Raw genomic sequence first — 21,657 nt, 5'->3', positions numbered from 1 at the left:
TGGAATAGGCCAGTGTGCAGTTTTTCAGTCGCTCTTGACTCTTGGCCACCGGCCAGACATGCATTCAGCACATTTCATTCTTATAATCGAATACCCATATAAATGATTTTACTCTCTTCGGAGCAGATTCGCTTGCTACCTTGATATACTGGGAAGTGGTTTGTGTTTCGGAAGGTACCTACCTGTATGAGCACAAGGCTTGCTGCAAACAGATTCCAACCAGACGGTTTAGATAGTCAATTCCTTCTATGTATAAGCCACCAGGTAACCCTTCTACCTCTACATAACTTTCATCTCACTACCTCTAGATAACAAACACATCCCGCCTCATTCCGACACTCAACCAAGTCTAAAGGTATCTAATCTACCCGAATCTACCACGATCACACCAGACCCTCCCCAACACGGTCTCACAAGACCCAAATAAACGCTTTCTCCGTCATTCCGCCCTAGTTCATCAAAACCAAGGCATCCCTAATCTCCAAAGTAACCTTCCCGTCTTCACTCTCCACATACCTCACGCTGCTCAGATCCCTCACCACCCAATCCGGTCCGGCCTCCACCACCTGCTCGACCGTGTGACTCGTGACCAGACCAATGACCTTGCAACCTGCAGCTTTGCCGGCGCGGATACCGGCCGGTGCGTCTTCCAGGACTAGGACCTCGGCGTTGGGGCTGGAGAGCTCCAGGCGCTCGCGGCCGAGGAGGTAGCAGGCGGGATCGGGCTTGCCGTTTTGGACGGATTCAGCGGAGATGAGGTGGGTGGGATGGGGGAGGGAGAGGACGTCTAGCCACTGTTTTGGGGGGGGACAAAGGTTAGCTTGAGCGGTTGATGAGTTGGAAGGGCTTTTGGAAGGGTGATAGTGATAGTTGAGGTGGGTTTATCATCGCGAGCGAGCGGTTGAGAACGGAGTAAGAGGTATGGGGAGCATGTGAGAGAGAGAGATGGGGGAAGAGATCAGCATAGGAGTGAACGGTGGGGAAAGAGATGGATGAAAGATGAAACTGGGAATAGCTCAAGGTGGGTGAGTGGTTATAGAAGGGCGGGTGAAAAGAATGACACAATAGACAGAATGGTGATGCTTGAGGACAATGACCATAAGGGAAGGGCAAGTAGGTATATAGTGCAGGAAGAACGTAAGAGAAGATGTAGGAGAGTGATGGGACGGGTGCGTAAAGAATAAGAAGCGTAAACCATCCAAGGTAACTGCGCAGAAGAGTGTGTGGAGAAGTGCATTTCGACGGATGTATAGACGAGTGCGCGTGTAGCAGAGTGTGTAAACAAATGTCCAGGAATGTAAGTGCAACGGGCAGATGCGGGATAGCAACAGGGCCTCTAACAAAATGACATTTGTAGAAGTGCGGCAAGTTGAACGAGGAAGTGAATGAACTGGACGGAGTAACAGAGGATCCTTGACAACAAAGAACACGAGTGAAGAGGCGATTGACTTGAAAGAAACGGCATCAAGATGGATGGCAAATGAGAGAGGTTTCTGTGGAGTGAGATGTGCAAGTGGGCAAGAATGTGAGAGTGAAGAAGACGGACGGAACAGTGATTGAGTGAGTGACCGATATCAATGGGAGAAGTAAACCAGGCGTAACAAAAGCATAATCACTTACCCCAGAAACAAGCGGCAGGCTCCCGGAAGTAACAATGGCCCATGGCTTCTTACGGTCAATCAACTCCTGGAGAAGGGTGCGGGCACCGGGAATCTCGACCGCGTCATCGCCATAGTTCTTAGGGAGAAGGCCTTCCATGTATTGGACGTCTGGTATGGCTCGGTGTTGTTAGTTCTGGTTGTCTCCTGGTTTTGGCTGACATGGTGCAGGTCAGCTTCCGGCCCGAACTTCAAGCTAACTTACACTCCATGGTTGCCTTCTCCGGGGCAAGCTCTTTGAGGATATCAATGGATCTTCTGCCATGGGAGGTTCTAAAGTATAGGAGAAGCAGTTGTCAGTCGACAAACTTGGGTAATCGTTGAGTGACTGGGAGGTGAAATGGTGGTGGTGGTGGTGGGTGGTATTGACTTACTGGAGAATGACCTCGGGCGAGACCCCGATCTCATTGCCGATGCTGTTTACGTGTACATTGGAAAGGTGTCAGTAAGTCTCAATAATGGTCAATACGAGTGCAAGTCTCTGAAAATGAGGAATGGATAGGCAATATGGGATCCCATCTTCTTCGTTTTGCCTTATGCCCGTCTGCATCTCCCAAGGCTGGACAGACACTCGACTGTATCTCCACGTTGGGGTCATGAAAATGGACATGACCACTGATTATCGAAGTATCAACTTGAGAAAGATAGACTTACGCCTCCCAGTGTTTCTCAACAGCGGCAGTAGAGTCAATGATGGTGCCATCCATGTCGAACAGGAGGCCATCGAATGTGACCTGAACAGGCGGCGCGGAGAAGTCCGCGCCCATTGTATCTATGATGGTTCTTCCCATTGTGCCTACAATATGGTCGAAGATTAACCGTCAGTAACAAATTCAGCATAATTCCCTCGTTGCGCATTGCGGATTTAAGATGGGACACTCAAGTTGGAAGCATAAAAGCGGAACTTGGCCGATTAGTCATGGCGGGTTTGATCATACCTTGAACTTGCTTTTCCTTACGGACTAGCTTATTGTCTGAGCTATGTAAATAATCCAAAGTGATTCAAGGGCGAGCGACACAGTCAGCTGCGGCGGTCGAATCGGTTGGCACGGGGCCGGATTGTCAAGAGTCACGGCAGACGTCGTGGATGACTCGGTGTTTGGCGGACCGCATCGGTAGCCAAGGACGGCTTGAACCCTAACCCTTTCGCACCGCATCGGCATTCGTTATCCCGACAGCGGCCGCCTTGCGGGGGACCCCAAACCACATGGGGGCTTGGCTTGGCCCCCGGTGATAAGGTCATTCATTCGACCCGTAAACACCATCCATCCATCTTTTGTCACACCAAGACACTTATCAGATCAGCCCTCAGGCAGCTAACGCCGATTATCTTCAAGGCTGACATGGATGGCAATGAAGAGTGAATGGCAATTAAAGTTTGTCAATATGCCCCTTACCGCTTTTCCGGGGCGTTGGTCGCCACGTATTTGACATAGGCTGTCGGTAACCAATTGAGCCCGTTGCCCTGCCTCGTTAGTTGGAAGGCTCCGAGGCTGAGCACTCTTATGGTGTGGCACGATTGGTAACATCTCAGACACAATGGACGGTCAGAAGCCGCTTACAACCGAAAGGGAATTATGCCTTGGACTCTTGGTCATCGGGCAGGCTTTTGGGTTTTTGCCTTTGACATTATCCAAAAACCCATGAACAGCTGAAAAGATACCCTGTTGTCCTCGCCCTCGTCCTTCTTCTTGACTTTTGGTTGATACCCGATCTCACGCTGTGTTACCTTTTGGATACCCCTAGCTAATTTCAGTGGTCTTTTTTCGTCCGATCCCAGTAAGTCGCAGTGAGAGTTTGGAAAATTGTCTCCATGACATTGCTGACATCTGCCCGCTCTCAGCAGTCATGACTACGGAGAAGCTTGAGAATGAAGACCAAGATGCTCAACATCTTGATGTCTCTCGCGCGGCGCTCACCCAGATTATCACCGGGACTATCGCTGCCACAAAGGTGTCTGAAAGTATTGCGGAACACGCACGATCGATCATCTCAAACATCGGACTTAGCATTCAGCCAAAGAGGGACAACTTCACGATAAGAGAATGGCTCGATAATGTGGTTCTTCAAACAAAAGATAACTCCCCCGAGTCACAAGCATCGTGGCAACTGGTTCATCTCGCACTCGGCGTCGCAGTGTTGCGTCACAAGGCCCGACAGAACCAGCCTGTTGATGGCGTTGACCTAGAGTTTGTATGGGGACTTGTCAGAGACGCCGTTACCGACCCAATCCTCGCGCCACTTCTACCGGGCGCATCCCGTAGTGCACAAGGCTTCCTCAGCGTCCCTCTATGTAGTCTCATCAAAGACAACAGGATTGATGAGCTTTGGCGGCTGCACGTTTGGCTGCCGGATGGTCACAGAGGAAATCAAGACTTCGCTATCCATTCACACCAGCCTTTTGCGCAAAGCTGGATCCTTGCAGGCGAGGGCCGCGATCACCAATATGCTGTTACCGACCCAGAAGCCAAGTGTGCGCTGGGCACGCCCTATGCCCAATACCGGATCTCCTGGAGCGGCACGGGGAAAACCCATGGTACAGCCTATGTGCCACACCAGTCCTACTCCATCGTCGAGAATACCGGGAAGATTGTTCACATCAAGCAGGTCGAGACCGCCCTCCATACTCGCGACATGCGCTACACTGTCGGAGCCGGTGTACTGCACAGAACAAAGGTGCCTTCGGACGCTTTGCACGCGACCCTCTTCTACTTCGATTCCAGTCGTGGATTCATACAAGATGCCCCGGTGCTTGGGCCTCCGGATGGGGAATCCTACAAGCAATATCGGGACGTGGGAAGCCAGCCACCTTGTTCGCTCGCCAACATGGTGGAGGCAGTCCGCTCCTTTGAGAGGTTGATGGAAGAAGGGCAACAGTACACCCGTAGCGGAAACCTGGAGATGGCGCTGCGTAACTTCAACAGTGCGCTTGCTCTTTGCGAATCGGGGGTTGCTTCTAGTGCGATCCCGAACGGTGACCGTTACAAGCAATTCGTTTTCACCAAGCTCGGTGGCACATACAGACGATTTGGCAAGTATGAGCAGGCGAAGGACTTTCTCGAGCAAGCAATGGCTATGACAGCGTCGAGTGAGTTGCGGATCGAAGCCTCTGGCGAGCTTGGTGTCATCTATCGGCACATGGACCTGCTGGATGATGCAGAGCGTGTTTTGCGGATCCAGTACGAAACGGCAAAGGAGTTCCAGGCAGAGCGCTTCGCTTGCCGGCCGATTGGAAACCTCGGTATGGTCAACTATCAATTGTCCCAAAAGTGTCAGGACGAGTCGTTGCTGAAACTAGCGACAGATCAGCTACTTGAACGCGTTGAACGGTCTCGGCAAATCAAGGATACAATCGATTCGCAAGATCTGGATGGTGCTACAAGAGAACAGTGGTTGAAGGATGCAATAACTTGGGAAACCATCGGTCTCTCCCGTCTTTCTCTTTGCCATTCAGCACGAGGAGACGCAAAGAAGGCAGTTCGTGCTGCGTTCGAAGCCCTGATACTGGCTCGGACGTTCGAGGACGTGAATGTAGTGGCCATGGGCCGTTTCTTTTACGGACGGGCACTTCTACTCGATGGACAGCGAGATGCGGCTTTGCAACAGTTCAATTCCCATGACGGATGCACGCCTGCCCTTGCTTTTTGCAAGGAACCCTCTGACGAACATCGCCAGTACCTGCGGGAGCTCATCGATGCCGGTGCGGACATGAGCGTCACTGATGGCCACGGCTATAACGCGCTTGACTACGCAACTTTTGCCGGAGATGCTAAGGCGCAAGACATCGTCCTTGAAGGCCTTTGCCGCCAATCCGGAGGCATGGAGGACTTCAACACTTTGAGCCTGCTACACAAGGAGTCAAAGCTCCGCAAGGGATATCGGGAGCTGTTCCAAGAGCGGCTGCGACCTGTCCTTCTTGCTGGAGGCGGCGATCCGGATAGATCTATATCAGAACTCCGACGGGTCTATGCAGAGTCATTAGCTGAAGATCTTGATAAGAAAGCTATGTTTGACGTCCTAAAGTTTGTGCCGTACTCGGACTTTCTGGCCTTTGGCAGATTCCCACGGTCAAGCGACGGTTTGGTTCAGGAGTTCAAGGTCTCGAAGACCCCTGGAAATAATAGTGATCCCAAAAGCTCAGCAGACTATCTGATATTCTTCTCCTACCGATGGATTAACAAGGAGGCCAACGCAAAGACACCGGATGACCGCCAACACACCCAGTATCGACGGATGATTGCGGCTACGGAAGAGTTTTTGAAGATGCACCCCCATGTAAATCGGGATAGGCTTGGTGTCTGGGTGGTATGTTAACCTACACCCCCCTTTTTGGCTCTGTGTTCGATGCTAACATGCTTCTTCTGGTTCAGGACTTTGTCTGCGTCGACCAAGACGACCCTATGTCAGGAGTGTCTGCTCTGCCAATGATCATTGCACAATGCAATGCCATTATCAGTTTAAGCGACAATCAGCTACATGAGAGAGCATGGTGCTCCGTTGAATCGATAATGATTCAAACACTCAAGAGGGTGTACAACGTTCATGTGTGGTATGAACAAGTGCTCGATGACGGGACTGATGGCATTCGGAACTGCATCTTGAGAGACGGACCGATGGATTTGAGGATCGTCATGGCAGACAAGCGTTTGACTTTTGAGACGGACCGGCCTAAAGTTTTGTTTCTGGAGAGGCAATGCAAGTTACTTGCGTAGAGAGTAGCAATATATCATTAGTATTTCTTATTGGTAATTGAACAGGCGCAATCACGGGCAATAACATTTCTGTAACTTATATTTCATGTTCGATGAAACATATCTTGAACATACAATACGACGGTAACTTACAGGCACGCGTAACCCCACATCAAAAGCGGGGACTTCTGGATCTTGGTGGATCCTAACACGGCGGACCCCTGCTTTATCAGAGTTTATCTAGGCGGTCAGCCGTGGCACAAACCGCTCCTCCACTATAATTTTTAACAGCCATCAATCAGTACAGCCGCCCATAGTAGCGACCGGTTTTGCTGCTTTAACCTTGCTGTCCCATTCATCCTCCTTTCTCCTTCCTCCTTGTCCATCCTTTTTTGACACTAGTTCCAGGAGCATCATCATATCTTCAAAATGCCGTCGATAACAAAACCCAAAAGTCAGTCCAGTCTTCACAGTTCAGCACTTCATTGTTCCAATCAAATTCATTCAACTAACCTTACGCCCAACAAACAGAGCCGACATCGAAGCGCACCCCCACGCGCCTCAGGAACAAGATCCAGAAGGCCTCGGCCGCGAAGCAGAGAAAGACGAGAAAGCTCGCCAAGAAGAACCCAGAATGGCGCTCCAAGCTCAAGAAGGACCCCGGTATCCCCAACCTTTTCCCCTACAAGGAGAAGCTGTTGAACCAGATCGAGGAGGACCGCATCCGGAGAAAGGAGCAGGAACAGAAGCGTCGTGAGATGGCCAAGGCGGCCAAGACCGGCCAGGACACCAAGACCGACGCTGACGGCGATGTCGAGCAGTTCGATGACGACCTGATGGACGAGGACGATGCTATGGAGGAGGACGGCAGTGAGGACGAGTCGAACCCCCTTGCTGCCCTGGTTGCCAGCGCCAGGAAAGCTGCCGAGAAGTACGACCGCGAGCTCCAGAGCGGCGATGAGATGGACGATGACGATGAGTCCGACGACGAGTCCAATGGCGAAACCACACAGTCCGGCGTTATCGAGGTTCCCGGCGGTGCCTCCTCGCGCAAGGCCTTCGACAAGGTCTTCAAGCAGGTCGTCGAGCAGGCTGATGTCATCCTTTACGTCCTCGACGCCCGCGACCCCGAGGGCACCCGCTCGAGGGACGTCGAGCGTGCCGTCATGGCTGCTGCCCACGGTGGCAAGCGTCTTATCCTCATCCTCAACAAGGTCGATCTGATCCCTCCCGCGGTCCTCCGCGGCTGGCTCACCCACCTGCGCCGCTACTTCCCCACGCTGCCGCTGCGCGCCTCCAACCCTGCTCCCAACGCCCACACCTTCCAGCACCGCGACATCACCGTCCAGAGCACCAGTGCGGCTCTCTTCCGTGCGCTCAAGTCGTACGCCGTCTCGCGCAACCTCAAGCGCTCCATCCAGGTCGGCGTCATTGGCTACCCCAACGTGGGCAAGTCATCCGTCATCAACGCCCTGCTCTCCCGCCTCAGCAACAGCCGTGGCCAGCACAACGCCTGCCCGGCCGGTGCCGAGGCCGGTGTCACCACCTCGATCCGCCAGGTCAAGATCGACAGCAAGCTTACCTTGCTCGACTCGCCCGGTATCGTCTTCCCTTCCACCGCCGGCAACTCGACCTTCACGCCCAAGAACCAGACCGAGGCGCACGCCCACCTGGTGCTCCTCAACGCCATCCCGCCCAAGCAGATCGAGGACCCCGTCCCCGCCGTGACGCTGCTGCTCAAGCGCCTGTCACACAGCTCCGAGCTGATGGAGAAGATGATGAAGGTGTACGATCTCCCTCCTCTTCTCCGCGACCCCAAGAACGGCGATCCCACCATGGACTTCCTCGTCCAGGTGGCCCGCAAGCGCGGCAGGCTCGGACGTGGTGGTATCCCCAACATCCAGGCCGCTGCCATGACTGTCGTGACCGACTGGCGCGATGGCCGTATCCAGGGCTGGAACGACGCTCCCGTCTTGGCCGTGGCTGGTACCGCCACTGCTACTGCTCCTGCTGCTAGCGGTAAGCCTGCTGGCGCTGAGGAGGTGCCAGCGGATCAGAAGGTGATCGTGACCGAGTGGGCCAAGGAGTTCAAGCTGGAGGGTCTCTGGGGAGACGAGGAGGAGACGGCGACTCCCGATGTTGAGATGCAGTAAAGCGATTTATTCCCCCCCCCCCTCTTTTTGTCTGTTCACACTAGTCAGTTGTTGTTGATGAGCATTTCTTTTTCTTTTTGGTTGGTCAATGTCGTAATGAGTTAGCATGTTTGTTGTTTCTTCTGTAATGTCACAGAAACATGACAAGACAACCAACAACGAACACCCCGGAACTGGACACATCCTTGTGAAGAGGCGTTTTGGCGTCAAGGTGGGAAAGAACCAAAAGGATGACAGGCAGGCAGGCAGAGTATAGGTCAAATATAGTCTGATTATGTATACCTTTTCTAACAAAAAGACTTGAGGCCGTGACTTGCTAGTCAATCTACTTTTGCTAAACATCCTGAAAGATGGATGCATCTGGCTTCCTCCCGAGTCACCGCTAAGTCAAACATGTTGTTCGGTAGCTAGCTCACAAGGCAATAACAATGTACTTGTATAACCACAAGCCGCAGTGATATCGCGAATGTGTCGAGAATTGAAATCATCAAAACCATCTATTGCTTTACAAAATTCCATCATCACGGGTATTCCCAAATAGTACCCGACCTACTCTACTCTACTCAAACTTTTTTCCATCATCCTACTACTAATAAGTACTAACAAGCTCCATCTTGACGCCCCTCTTCCCCGTCGTCTCATCCTTCTGATCCGTCACCCTGACCCTAACCTTCTGGAACAGCTCCACCTTGACCTCCCTGCTCCCCGACGTCGTAAGCGTGTACGTCTCAGCGTCGTACGTCGCCGCCGGCTCCGGCTCCGCCAGGTCGCGCAGGCGAATCAAGCTCTCGATGCCGAACCTCGGCACCAGCACCACAAAGCCGTTGCTGAAGATCTTCATGACGAAGCCGTCCTCCTCCGTGGCTTTACCGCGCAGAGCCTGACCGACGTAGTAAGCGATGGATGCGCGGCCGGCCAGCTGCGCGTTGCGGTGGCGCACGTTGATGTTCTTGCACACAGCCTCGAGGCGGCCGCGCGAGCGGACGGCCGGGTGGACGGCCTCGTACTCAATGGCGGCGGCGAGCTGGCGATGGGCCATCAGATCGGCGTAGCGGCGGATGGGCGAGGTGAAATGGGTGTAGATCTCGGACGCGAGACCATAATGGCGGAACTCGGGGTAGGATTGCGTGCCGGAGCAAAAGTACTCGGCGGACATCATGCAGCGCGTGGCCATGATGCGGATGAGCGTGTTGAAGAAAGGCTCCTTGGGGTCGACGCAGAGGTCGAGGCTGTCGGCGAGGGCGCGCGAGGACTCGACGGAGAGGTCGAGACCCTTCTTGACGCGCAGCTGGTTGGCGAGCTCGTCGAAGTTGGTCTTGGGCGGGGCCGCGTGGCGACGGAGGATGGCGGTTTGCGGGAAGGCCTCGTAGATCTTGGCGGCCACGCTGGTGTTGGCGAGAAGCATGAACTCTTCGACGAGAGACATGGTGGGCAGGTGCTCCTTGGTCTTGACGTCAATGGGATCGGAAGTCTCGGACTCCATGTGGACCTTGATCTCGGGGGACGAGAGACTGAGAGCACCGGCGTCCAACCTCTTCTGCTTCAGCTTCTTGGAGAGCTCAAGTAGCGTCCGGATGCTGTTGGTAAGCTCGTCTTGTTGCGAAGCGTCGTCGATGCGGAGCTGTGCTTGCTCGTAGCTGAAGGCCTCACGAGACTTGATGACCGACTTGGTGAACCTCGAGCCGACAATGTCGGCGTTGGAGTTCATCTCCCAGATGACGGAGAAAGCGTAACGCTCGACGTAGGGCTTGAGCGAGCAGAGATCAGTACCCAACAGCATAGGCAACATGTCAATACGCTTATCGACCAGGTAGACAGTTGTGCCACGAATGCTGGCTTCGGTATCCATGGCATTGTTGGGCTTCACGAAGTGGGACACATCAGCAATGTGCACACCAACCTCGAAATTGCCGTTAGGAAGAGCGCGAGCGTGGAGCGCATCGTCAATATCCTGACAACCGATAGGATCGATACTGCAGATAAGAAGGTCCCGGAGGTCCTGTCTGTCTCTCCATCCTGGGTCGTCCATACTTGCGGGCACCTTCCAATCGTGACCCTCCTTGGGGAGACAGTCAAGGACAGTCTTGGGGAAGGGCCTATACTGAACATCGTACTCAAGCAACAAAGCCTCTGTCTCAGCAGCCTTCGTCTCGAGCTCACCAAGAGACCGGACAAAGTGACCGGTCGGGTGGCGAGATGTCCTGTCCCAAGCATCGATCGTGACGAGAATCCTCTTTCCAAGGAGCTCGGCGACCTGCCTGGTGCGTAGACGGATCTTGGGAATCTTCTTGTCCATCGGGATAACAAAAACACTGTCTTGCTTCCGCCCTTGCCCTGACGAACTGACTGAAGACTGGTCGATATGGCCGACATACTGACGCCAGTTCCGCTTGATTATACCAACAACCTTTGCGGTTGGCAGAGCATGGCCTTCGGTGGTCTTGGCCAACGTCCGCTTCGCCTCTTCTTGCAGCGCCTTGCGCTCCTTTTCTGAGATCAGGTCCGATCCCTCTTCTGTGTCTGGGTTCTCGTTCTTTGTGACAGTCTCCTCCTCAATGACCTTGGTTGAGGGTTCCTTCCACTGGTCCTTTGGCAGAACTTCCACCACAACCAAGTCACCGTCAACAGCGCGGTTGATGTTTTCTCTGCCCAGTATTAGTAGCGCCTTGGGGAACGCAGGGACTCTGATGGAGCCTTCCAGGTAGTTGTAAGGCGAGACGTTGAAGATGCCCTGGTGCAACAAGCCATTCTTGACGCCCGTGTTCATCTTGGACAGTGTGTAGTATTCGGGGTAAAGGAACTGTCCGGGTTTCTTTTCGATAAGAGCATCACGCTCCTCCACTTCGGGGATCATGTCCAGAAGCTGATCGCCATCCTTGAGCTGTCTGACATAGTCCGCCAGAGAGTAGGCCGGGATGTCGTCCTCCTTGGCCTTCCGCAGATTGTCGCGATCATTACTCAGCATAACCACGGCGGGTGCCTTCTTGGATGTCTTGGAGAGATGTTCGTTATACCACTTAACGGCTTTGCGCACGGCGCGGTCGTTGCGATCGTTGACGGACTCGCCCTCTTCGCGGGTGACGTAGGTCTCAAGGCGGAACTCGTTGAAAAAGACGTAGAATCGCTTGTCTTCGCTCTTGGTCAAGCTAATGAGTCGGTTGTACAGCGGCAGCGAGCGGGCGCGGACTTCCTCGAGAACAACCTGTAGGACTACGACATCGTAGAAGGCGGAGCTCTGCTCGAACAGGTCCATGGCGCTGAGGAAGGCATTGGTGTCGGGGACGATGTAGTGGCCTTGTGTGAAGACGCTGGTGCCGGCGGGTTTTTCGGAGAGGACGAAGGGAATCGGCCGGTTGGCGGCATCTCTGGGTGCGATCTTGAGGCAGGAATTGCAGAGCTTGGACGAGCAGGGGATATCTTGACGGAGGTAGACCTCGCGCACAATCTTCTGCACCTTGCCACTCTTGGTCGAGCGCACGTAGACCTTGCTCGAAATGTTCTGGGCGAACGGGTCGGACTCGAAGGATCTCTTTAAGCTGGCCATGGTTGCAGTTGTTGCCGTCGGGTCGAAGGCGGCCGGGGCGGTACTGCAAGAGGGCGCAAGAAAAGTTTCGTTGTTTGTTGATTTGGAGATGGAATTTTTGGCGATGGCTGCCACTGCCGCCGCATGGACGATGGAAAGTGGTTGCCCTGCACTATTGAACCAGGACTTAGGTAAAGGTGGGGGCGCCTGTCCGGCCAATCAGCGGCCGATCTGCGCTTGACTTAGACGCGCCTCACAGCCGCTCCACTGGGACCTGCTCGGCTGCTCCAAGTTACACACCAAGACATCCACATTACATACCAAAAATACAGGGCGACATGTGCACTCCCCAACAAGTGACAACGGCGGACGCTCCCGCCGCTCGTCTCTCTCCGCCATCCCATCACCATCAATCATCTCATCTCGGTGGCCGGCTACCGGCCCACTCACACACACCTCACTTCCCTACAGCTCTACAGCGTACATACAGGTAGGGTACAGGGCACCTAAAAGCCGACCCGGTTAGGTACTCCAGACACCACACTCTCTCTCTTGAGCTGTACATCTCGAACTTCAGACTTGGGCACCTTATACCTGCACCCACATAGGTAGCGGCCCCCAGCAAGCACGCACCCGTAAGTGTAGAGAAACGTGGAGACATGGGGATATGAAATCGCCCTGACCGACACGCCCTCCAAGCCTAGAAATAGATGGCTTATACCGCAAGAGACACATGTTGCACATAATCTATCGGGCTTACCGTGTGAATGTTGTGAACGCAGAGTCTCTTGGCCTTTTCAGATCAGATCAGATCAGATCTGGCTGTAATGCGGTATGCTTGATCCTATCGGGCAATCCGTCAATGATAGATTGAGGAGAGTGTTATCCAGCATGAAAACTGTGACTTTATCTTCTATAGACCTACTCAGCTCAGCTACCCGTGTCCGTTCAGACATCTCCGACTTTGAGAGGCCATGAGTGGCAGGCAGGACGGGATTGACCTCCACTTGCCCGTTCTGCTCTTCTTTCCCCGGTTGTCTCCTCGGTCTTGACTGACAATATGGTCGCACCAAGGTGAATCGATATCAAGAAGCAGCATTCCATCATATCAGCCCCATAGTGTAGAGCCGTTATCGAGCTCGTCATCCATCCGCCCACCCATCCATCCACAAGACCTGCTGAGCCGGTCATGCATGCCCCCATCATGTCACACATCTTATATACAGTAGAACTCCGACAAACTGCCAATATCATCTGCATGTGCTTGCTCGGTATGTATTTCGTGTTACACGACCAGCACATCGGTCTGATATGAGCGAGGCAGGTGGTGGTGGTGGGCCCCTTGACCCCGTAACGTCGGCCCTTTGATCTATCTGCGTTGAATTCTTCTTACCGATCCGCTCGGACACTTTACAGCTTTTTGTAAGAGAAGTTTTGGGGAATCGGTCACCATAGGTAGGCCGTTTGGCTTGATTTCTGCGCAGTTCAAATTAACAAAATCGACCCTGGATCATATGATCTGCACTCGCCCTTTCAACCGGCCGTTTTTTCCAGATTGTGACTAGGGGATGGGATGCATCACAACCCAAAGACGTGCGGTGCCTGCGGAACTCCCTCGCTTCCAGGAAGACTTGAGACATGGACTTGGGGCATTCTAAGATTGTCAGGATGTGACGAAAATGTTAGTGGAAATGGTACGTAGAGGCTTGAAGGTGTGTGCACCAAGATGTGCTGCACTGGTCTCGCCTATGAAGTAGCTAGGGAGGGGTTGTTGAGATGGAGGGGGGAGCGGAAGGGGGTCGCTAGGTCGGTCAAGTCGGGTGTAACCCATTTACTAACATCCTTTTAAGACCGAACCGCACTGGTGGACTAGCAGGCAGTCTGTGCTTCGTGGTACCGCAGGCTTCACGATATCCCTTTGATTCTTGCATTCCACCCATGGGAATAGTAATGGAAGGCTTGTCTAGTCTGAGATATCTCGATGCAAGAGGCGTACACTTCCAAGGTTTTCTTGGCTTGTCGGTTCGTTCGTCATTTTTTCCGTCTAGGAGATTAGACTAGTGCTCGTTGTTACAACCAACTTTGGTCATGCAAAGTATAGCCAAGGTCATTTTGGTCTGGCCAGGACCATCGGAGAAAAAGACACAGTAGGGGAGACGATTTTGGGTCCGTCAGGCGAACGTTGAGGTTGCTTCTTTGCCTTGAAAATGCCAAAAATAGCAAAGACGAGATCATGATAGGATATGATGCCGACAGAAGCTTAACATCATGGAAGTGTGTGATAGAACCGGTCCATCACTCGCGCAAATCTTACCCCAATTCAGTACAGTGGTATCCGGACAGATGCTCATAAGATGGTTAACGTAGGTACACTACACTGGTACAGCATCTTGGCCTAGATCTGCTCAACTCCACCCTGCTTTTTATGAGGGTATCGCGGCAACCGCAACTAACAGCTCGCGGTACCAGTTTGGAAGATGGGGTAGCTATAAGGGATGACTGGGGGAAGAAGCGAGCAAGGCTTGATTTTCCAGAAGTGCGGGAGAGCAAAAGAAACGAAGAGTCAAATGTTAGATCCATTGTGCCGTGCGGTGCCGTTCCAATGATTCCTTTCCGATGTTGGGCGACGAGCCACTGGATCAGCGAGGGATGTTGGGACATGCAGCCAAAATATGCACAAGAGTTGCATATGTAGTGTAGACGCACCATCATGAGAAGAGGGTGCAGGCTTATGACCGCTGATGCTAGGGTCCTGGAATTTATCGAATACCTACCGTGTGTACTTCCAAATCCAGTTGGGCTGCTTACTTCTCGATACCATAAAATAGATGGCGTATGTATGCCTTCGGATACTGGACTTAAGTTTCTGTTATGTGGCGGGATACTCGAGGGAAACCTTCAGGTATCAAGTTATATGTTCCTCCAAGGTTCTTCGATAAGTTGCTTTGGCCGTTGAAAGTAGGCGATGGCATCCTAGATAGACTGTTGCAAGCCCTGACGAGTACCTAGCGTACGTATAGTGAGGATGGAAGAAAAATTGATTTTATGACAGGGCAACGTTACCAGCCTTTCTCGCTTACCGTTGTATTCTCTCACATGCAGAGTTTCCGCTCACATCTTTCTGTATGACATTGGCATCTGCTTTCTGGAGCATATGGCAGATTTGAGCGCTGATGCTGACATGCACCCAAAGTTATTGATTTCTTTCCGAAGATGAGATATTTGGCACTGGCCTCCGCATCAGCCTCTTGATGACCTGACTACCACATGTCAGCTTGTGTTCTGCTATCTCGGATGAGGATACCTGGATGAAGTTTACCCACGCGGGCCACGCGGGATAAAGGGAACCCAGAGGTCCCACAATCAGAACACTCGCTCACAAGGGACGTCCACTTCAAGGTTCCGAGGGTTGGAGTCCGCATGGAGAGCTGGGGTTGACAACCCCGGCTGCCACGCCGTGGTGGTGGAGGTCGCTGCAGTGGGAGTGTGGGTTGTGGACGGGGTGTCGTCAACTGAATCTCATGGGGTTCGTGATTTGCAGGTTGCAGTCTGCGTCAGCTGTTTGCCGCTGTTGCAGACAACATACCAATCAGCATCTGCCTGAGTGATGCCAAGTCCAACTGCAGCTACAGTCAGGTCCCCTGTTCGAACAACCCTCATTACGAGCAACATCCCCTGTTGTAGCAACACCTCGAAGGAAATTCGTCTTTTTACTATGGAAAAGCGCAATTCAGCAACTAGCAACAGCAGATCTAGGGGGTTGCTCCAAATTTGTATGGTGAAATGCAAAACGCGGGGATGTTAGAGGGCAGATTTTGCTTGGCGAGCCACTTTTAGTGCATTTTTTTAGGCGGCTCAGAGAAGGTGTGGTCTGTGCACGATACCACTTACAGCAACACCCCCTATAATTGCAACCCTTTGGGCCAGATTTTTGGGGTTGCTAGAGCAGGGGACATGACTGTAATCGCCTTCATCCTTGCCGCTCCACCTGCAATGCATCACCACACCACCTGGCTCCCTAGCTCCACGGTTTCCTGGCTTCGACCATCTGCTCGGCCCCTCACCTCCATCACAAGTCAAGGGTTGAGCTCCCAAGGCCACCCCTCAACGAGGCCTCGCGCCGCTTCTCCCACACCATCGTTTTTCCAATCTTCCGCCCTGGGCTCTAGACCGTTTCGAATGAGATGGGAATTTCCCGGTGTTCATGGAACGTTATTCATCGTCGACTCGGCTCTACCGGATCGCATACCAACGACTGTGATGAAACTTTCAATATGCAGGTTGACCGGCCGATTCTAGTGTTCATATGCTTCGTGAACAAGGAAAAGCCAACTTAGCAGCGAGAAACGGGGCAGATGACCAGAATAGCTGTGCTGCCGTTACCTCGAGTTCTGACTTGCCTTGCAGGAATGAGTCAACCTTTTCAGGTTTTTCCTCCGGATGGAGCGATATCGTGCCTAGGCAGCCAGGCAGCCGACCCTTGTGATGTGAAACAGTTCATCGCATGTAGGTATCTCGGCAGCTCATCAATCCCCTACTTTCTCCAAGGATGTGCTTGCCCTTCATGCGAGGGTGTGGAAACATCTTTCCTCCTACAACCTACAGTTTTGGCGCCAAGTATTAGTACTTCCGCTGGAACACTCGCAAAAACTTGAATACTCCCAAAATCGCCGGTTTTCCGGTCGATCGACTCAGCAGCGAAAGTATTGAAAGATGCTAACAAACAACGTTAATATAGCCAAAAACCTCTTTAGTTCTTTATAAGAACCTCTTTAACTTTTTAGCGAGTAGATACAATCCGCGTACGATTCTTAAACGTTGCAATTCTAGCTCTCTAAGAGTATAAGGGTTGAAGAAGATTGCTTAAATTTTTTAATTGCATTTAATAGCACTAAAATTACTATTTGAAAGTTTTTAAAAACTAGAAGAAAGTTTACTAATTTTATTATAATAGATATTAATATTTTTTATTTCTTTTACGGAAGTCATTATAGTTTTTATAACGAATTTTATTACTTAGCCGCTTACTTACTAGTTTTAAGCCGAATGTGTATTCTAGTTCTTTGTTAACGTTATTTGGTAAAAAGGTTTTTTTACTTCATTATTTACTCCTTTTTTTGTAAACTTATAATTTACTTTCTATTTCCCTATTTTAATTACTTTATATTTAGCTCCGCTTACTTTGTATTTAGCTCCGCTTACTTTGTATTTAGCTCCGCTTACCCTAGACAATTTTATTCTCCTTGTCCAATTTACAATTAAAGATATTGCTGCCGCCGCTACTACCGCTGCCATTACTACCACCGCCACGGCCGCCTTTCAAGCTATTACTGAACTGAATTAAGAAGCTAAAATTGAAAACTTTTATTAATATTGTTGGTAAGGATATTCTGATTAAGAGTATCAATATTTTTATATGTAAGAAGAATATCAAAAAGGTTATATCAAAGCTGCATATTATTTATGATTAGATTTTTGTTTATATAGACCTTTGATTCCTATATAAAGAGATTAAACCGTATACTATCCGGCTTTAAATTACGGAGTACTTCAAATTATTTTCGTCCAATTTAACTAGCTATTAGCGTATCCGTATTAACTATACTCTCTTTATTCGCAATATTAAAATAAAAAATAACGTATTTAAAAGCGTTTTCGAAATTATTTATCGTTTTAATATTATAATGGAATTAGTTAAAGTATAACTAATATATATAGTTCCTAAAATCGTTATACGCTTCTGCAATACTGATAATGTTTATATTCCTATTTCCGAAAATAGTTTATAAGAAATTTAATATTAAATAGGCGCGCGGAGAATTTACATCCGCGTTTCCTACAACTTGACTTTGAAAAGGGTTTTTGGGTATTTAATTAATTATTTTTGAAAACGTCCAATTATTTTTCTAATTATTTAATTTTAAAGGTTTTTTTATTAATAAGAAAAGTTGTAGAATTCTTCTAGTATCTAATTTACTTTGGATAGTATAGGAAGTATAATTATATTTACTAGAGAGTTTATATAAATTATCGTAACTCTTAGTATTGTAGAGTAAATATAAATCGTAAAAAGTATTTAGCTTACCATAAATAACCTCAGTAGTATATTAACTATTTTAGCCTCGTAAACTACTTTTACGAAGATTATTAAGTAAAATTGGTAAAGAAATGGCAAGTATATTATTTTATTGGAGTAGGTTCTCGGTAAAATCCGTTAACCCGGCTGATATAAGTAGTATATTACTAATAATAATAATTTTAAGTCAAAGAAGGCCGGAAAAAAAAGAAGTAGCGAAATAGAATTAAGTTTCTTTTTATTTATGGTTTTGAGGCTTAAAAGCTTTAGGATTACTTCTACTTCTCCTATGTAATTTGATTTTAAAAATTCAACTATATTTGAAATATATATCAATAACAAATTATGTTTTAGTACCAATAACATTAACAATGCAAATTTAAATATCCGCCAATCTCTCCATAAAAGAAAACTTATTAATATAGCTTTCCAATTTCTTGAATAGAAATATGATTTATATTATTACTTAATACTTCTAATTTATTTAATTCATAAAGAAAAATGTGGTTTACTATTTATGAATAATTATATATATATATATATATATATTTATATAAATCATTACCGTTAATATACGAGTCTTGTATATTTTACAAATTTGTGACTTAATATCTAATTATCCTAATTAAAACTTTTAAAATACGCATTTGTATACAAATTTCCAATTATTATTAATATCAGTATTAAACGTAATGCATATATATTGTAGTTTCACTCTCTTCGATAAAATTAGTATTATTCTCGTTAACTAAATTAATTTTATAGTCATAATGAATGTATTTACGACCGCTAGAAGGAAAATCGTTGAAGTTTATCCAATTTTGAAGTAGGGAAGAGTAAGTGTATTGAAAACGTTTATTGAATAGTAAGAAATAGCGTAGAAGAGTAATACCAACGTTAAAGCGAATAGAATTGAATATAGATTTATATTGAATAGAAGTGCTAATGGTGAATTTACGTATTGTATTAGCGCGGAGAGTAGAAACTTAACGAAGTGGCGCCAAATCTTTTTTTGTATTTTTTGATTTCAAGTGCAATTTGAGAACTTTATTGTGTAGATCCTTTATAGTATAGCTATACCTTTCTTTAATAATATTCAATTTATTCTATATTTTGGATACAATGCGTGAAAGAGGATTACGACTATTGAAAGAGACGTTATACGTAACAATATTTCTATCCTAATTGGAAGGATATTTGGCGAATTAAATGCAATGTAAATATCTTATACGAATTAGTATACTTTTAATTTACTTATCAATGCTAGTTTTGTAATTGTAGTACTGTAGGGCGAATAGTTTAGCGCGAATAAGAATGAGGGCAGCGAATACCTGTCATGGCACTGGTGTTGTGGCTAGCTGCATCTAAGGCGGCTTTTGGGCGGTCAGGCTCGGCAGAACTCACGTACCCTATTTTGAGGCGCACCTCGTTCGCCGGCCTTCGGCCACCTCCTCTTTTCTATTCTTTAGCTTTATTGATTTTTATTCACATTGACTTCTTTTAGCCCAGCTCTGCCTATGCCCAAAATTGTGTTGTCACAATACTAGATCATTATTATTAAATTTAATAAGCGCATTTTCTAGCTTCTTTTTTAGATAATAGTAAAGGTTGGTTTGCGCAAACGTACGTATCTTACTAAGGTTATTAATGGTAAACTTAATATTATTTTCGAAAAATTTAGTAATTTATTCGTTAATGCTTTGGCAAAGTGCTTCGATATTGCTGGAATATTTGTCGTAGCTAAAGTTGGTGCAATCCGTATTAAATTGCGTGATAATCTCTTTCTTTATTTTAGGGTAGTATTTATCAATTGGAGCGTTATTATCTTCAACGTATTTAATACAAGTATAGATTTTAATGGCGTTGGTAAAGAGTTTGCATGGAGCTCTTGATTTGGTAAGAATGCAGTTTATTTTTTAGTTAGTAATATTTTATAATATATTAGGCTAAATAGTTAAGCTCGGTAGAATAACTATGTAAGGGGTCTAGCGCCTAAAGATATAGTGCCCGGCCTATAGGCCTGGCTAAGCCTTTTAGGCTGAGGCATGCTCTCTAGTGCCGACCTTGCACAGGCCACCTATCTTTCTAATACTTAGGTATGCCTGCAGACCTTAAAGTCTACAAGCTCTCCTTTCCCCCTTATCAACAATCTTAAACTCTATTCTACCCTTACTGCTATGTACACCCAGTAGCCTAGTGATATATTATTAACCCTCTTTTTAAACTCTCTAAATACTTTATTCGTTTACCCGAAAAGTCGACTTCTACAGCTATATCCTCTTTCCCCTGGGCTTAGAGCTCTAATAAACGCTAATGTTAATTTTTTATAGCTATTTAATTATTTGTTAATTGTCATAGCGCAGGCGGACCACTACATTATTGAGCTATATTCCAAAAGGATACAAGTAACCAAAGCTGGCAATTCGGTCGCTCAAGTGGTCTTATATAGTTGTGATGGTAGTCGAGAGGCACAATTGCAAGGCTGCTATCACATTGATTAGTTTACCAAAATTAAAGTTTTCTAATTTATAAATACCTTTTACTAGCCGAAGCTTATCCTCGACTATTTTGTTAAACTTTTGAAGAAAAGAAATAATTTTGAAGCCTAATTTTAGATGGCGGAAGCTAAGTTATATATATACAGTTTCGCTATTAGTAATTTTGAAGTTCAATTCTATTATTCTTTTCTGACCTTTTACTTTCTATTTAAAAAACCCTTCTTTTCTTCATTTAATAACTACTGAATCAAATACTATTTTTATTGTTGTAGAATTTACGCTTATCCTACGGCGATACAAAGTCTGATAAGCGTACAATTTTAAATTTACTTAATATTTTATAAGGCTGCAATAAATCGTTCTAAATTTTCTTCCTCCGATTTAATAAAACTTTCAATAGAATTTGGACCAACTAGCCTGATAGTTCGAAGTAAACTTTCTTTATAAGTAATTTTAATTAAAATTAGTATTTGAAATTGAAAAAAAGTTGGATTCTTTAAAAAGATATAATATCTTATAAGTATATTTCCGTTGTTTGAATTGAAATAATTACTTTTCTAAGAGTATAGACGTTGATGTCGGAGATCTTATACAAATTAGTACTTTGATTAAAAAGGTTTCTAGGGTTCTGAAATATAGTAGTCTATTTAAAGCTTTTAGCTTCAGTTTTAGGATTACTCTTGAATTACGAAAAGGGCAGAAAGAGAAGAACTGCTATATAAATTATAGTTCCTAATAGTATTAGGTAAAGTAATACCTTAAGAATAAAGGTATATAAGTTATACAGTTATAAACTACAAATATTAAGCCAGCTGGAGACTTATTCGACAAGAACAAGATATATAAAAAACAGCAGGAACAGCTCAGAAGAATAAGAATCGGTTTATAAATATAGTAATATAAAATAATTAATTTAGCATAGTTTTTACTATTATAGCCCGGATGACTATAGTCACCCAGGAGGCGTTTAAGAGGTTGAATTACGGTTACGTAAGAGCGCGCCACCTTCGCGGCACGCCTTACTCAGCTCTAAGAGAGCTTAGCGCGTACACCTACTT

At 47.6% G+C, this 21,657-nt stretch overlaps 4 protein-coding genes across 4 annotated transcripts; 2 read left to right on the top strand and 2 right to left on the bottom strand.

The window, feature by feature from the left end:
* Positions 1 to 232: 232 nt before the first annotated feature.
* Positions 233 to 2,782, bottom strand: SMAC4_02799 (uncharacterized protein). Its single transcript, XM_003348254.3, has 6 exons — positions 2,597 to 2,782; positions 2,313 to 2,454; positions 2,033 to 2,074; positions 1,864 to 1,931; positions 1,621 to 1,769; positions 233 to 794 (listed from the first exon to the last, which is right to left on the bottom strand). Exons 2-6 carry the CDS (start codon positions 2,447 to 2,449, stop codon positions 450 to 452), a joined length of 741 nt encoding a protein of 246 aa, XP_003348302.2. The 5' UTR covers positions 2,450 to 2,454; positions 2,597 to 2,782; the 3' UTR covers positions 233 to 449.
* A 474-nt stretch (positions 2,783 to 3,256) lies between these two features.
* SMAC4_02798 (uncharacterized protein) lies at positions 3,257 to 6,429 on the top strand. Its single transcript, XM_003348253.2, has 3 exons — positions 3,257 to 3,437; positions 3,502 to 5,963; positions 6,029 to 6,429. The coding sequence occupies exons 2-3, from the start codon at positions 3,507 to 3,509 to the stop codon at positions 6,368 to 6,370; spliced, it is 2,799 nt and encodes a 932-aa protein (XP_003348301.1). The 5' UTR covers positions 3,257 to 3,437; positions 3,502 to 3,506; the 3' UTR covers positions 6,371 to 6,429.
* A 232-nt stretch (positions 6,430 to 6,661) lies between these two features.
* On the top strand, positions 6,662 to 8,776 carry SMAC4_02797 (uncharacterized protein). Its single transcript, XM_003348252.2, has 2 exons — positions 6,662 to 6,803; positions 6,881 to 8,776. The coding sequence occupies exons 1-2, from the start codon at positions 6,779 to 6,781 to the stop codon at positions 8,500 to 8,502; spliced, it is 1,647 nt and encodes a 548-aa protein (XP_003348300.1). The 5' UTR covers positions 6,662 to 6,778; the 3' UTR covers positions 8,503 to 8,776.
* Positions 8,777 to 9,091: 315 nt separating this feature from the next.
* SMAC4_02796 (uncharacterized protein) lies at positions 9,092 to 12,046 on the bottom strand (the record flags this gene model as incomplete). Its single annotated transcript, XM_003348251.1, has 1 exon — positions 9,092 to 12,046. One exon carries the CDS (start codon positions 12,044 to 12,046, stop codon positions 9,092 to 9,094), a length of 2,955 nt encoding a protein of 984 aa, XP_003348299.1.
* Positions 12,047 to 21,657: the final 9,611 nt, after the last annotated feature.

This window comes from Sordaria macrospora, chromosome 1 (assembly GCF_033870435.1).
Source record: "Sordaria macrospora chromosome 1, complete sequence".
NCBI classification, from domain to species: Eukaryota; Fungi; Ascomycota; class Sordariomycetes; order Sordariales; family Sordariaceae; genus Sordaria; species Sordaria macrospora.
This window is presented reverse-complemented; position numbering and strand designations above follow the sequence as displayed.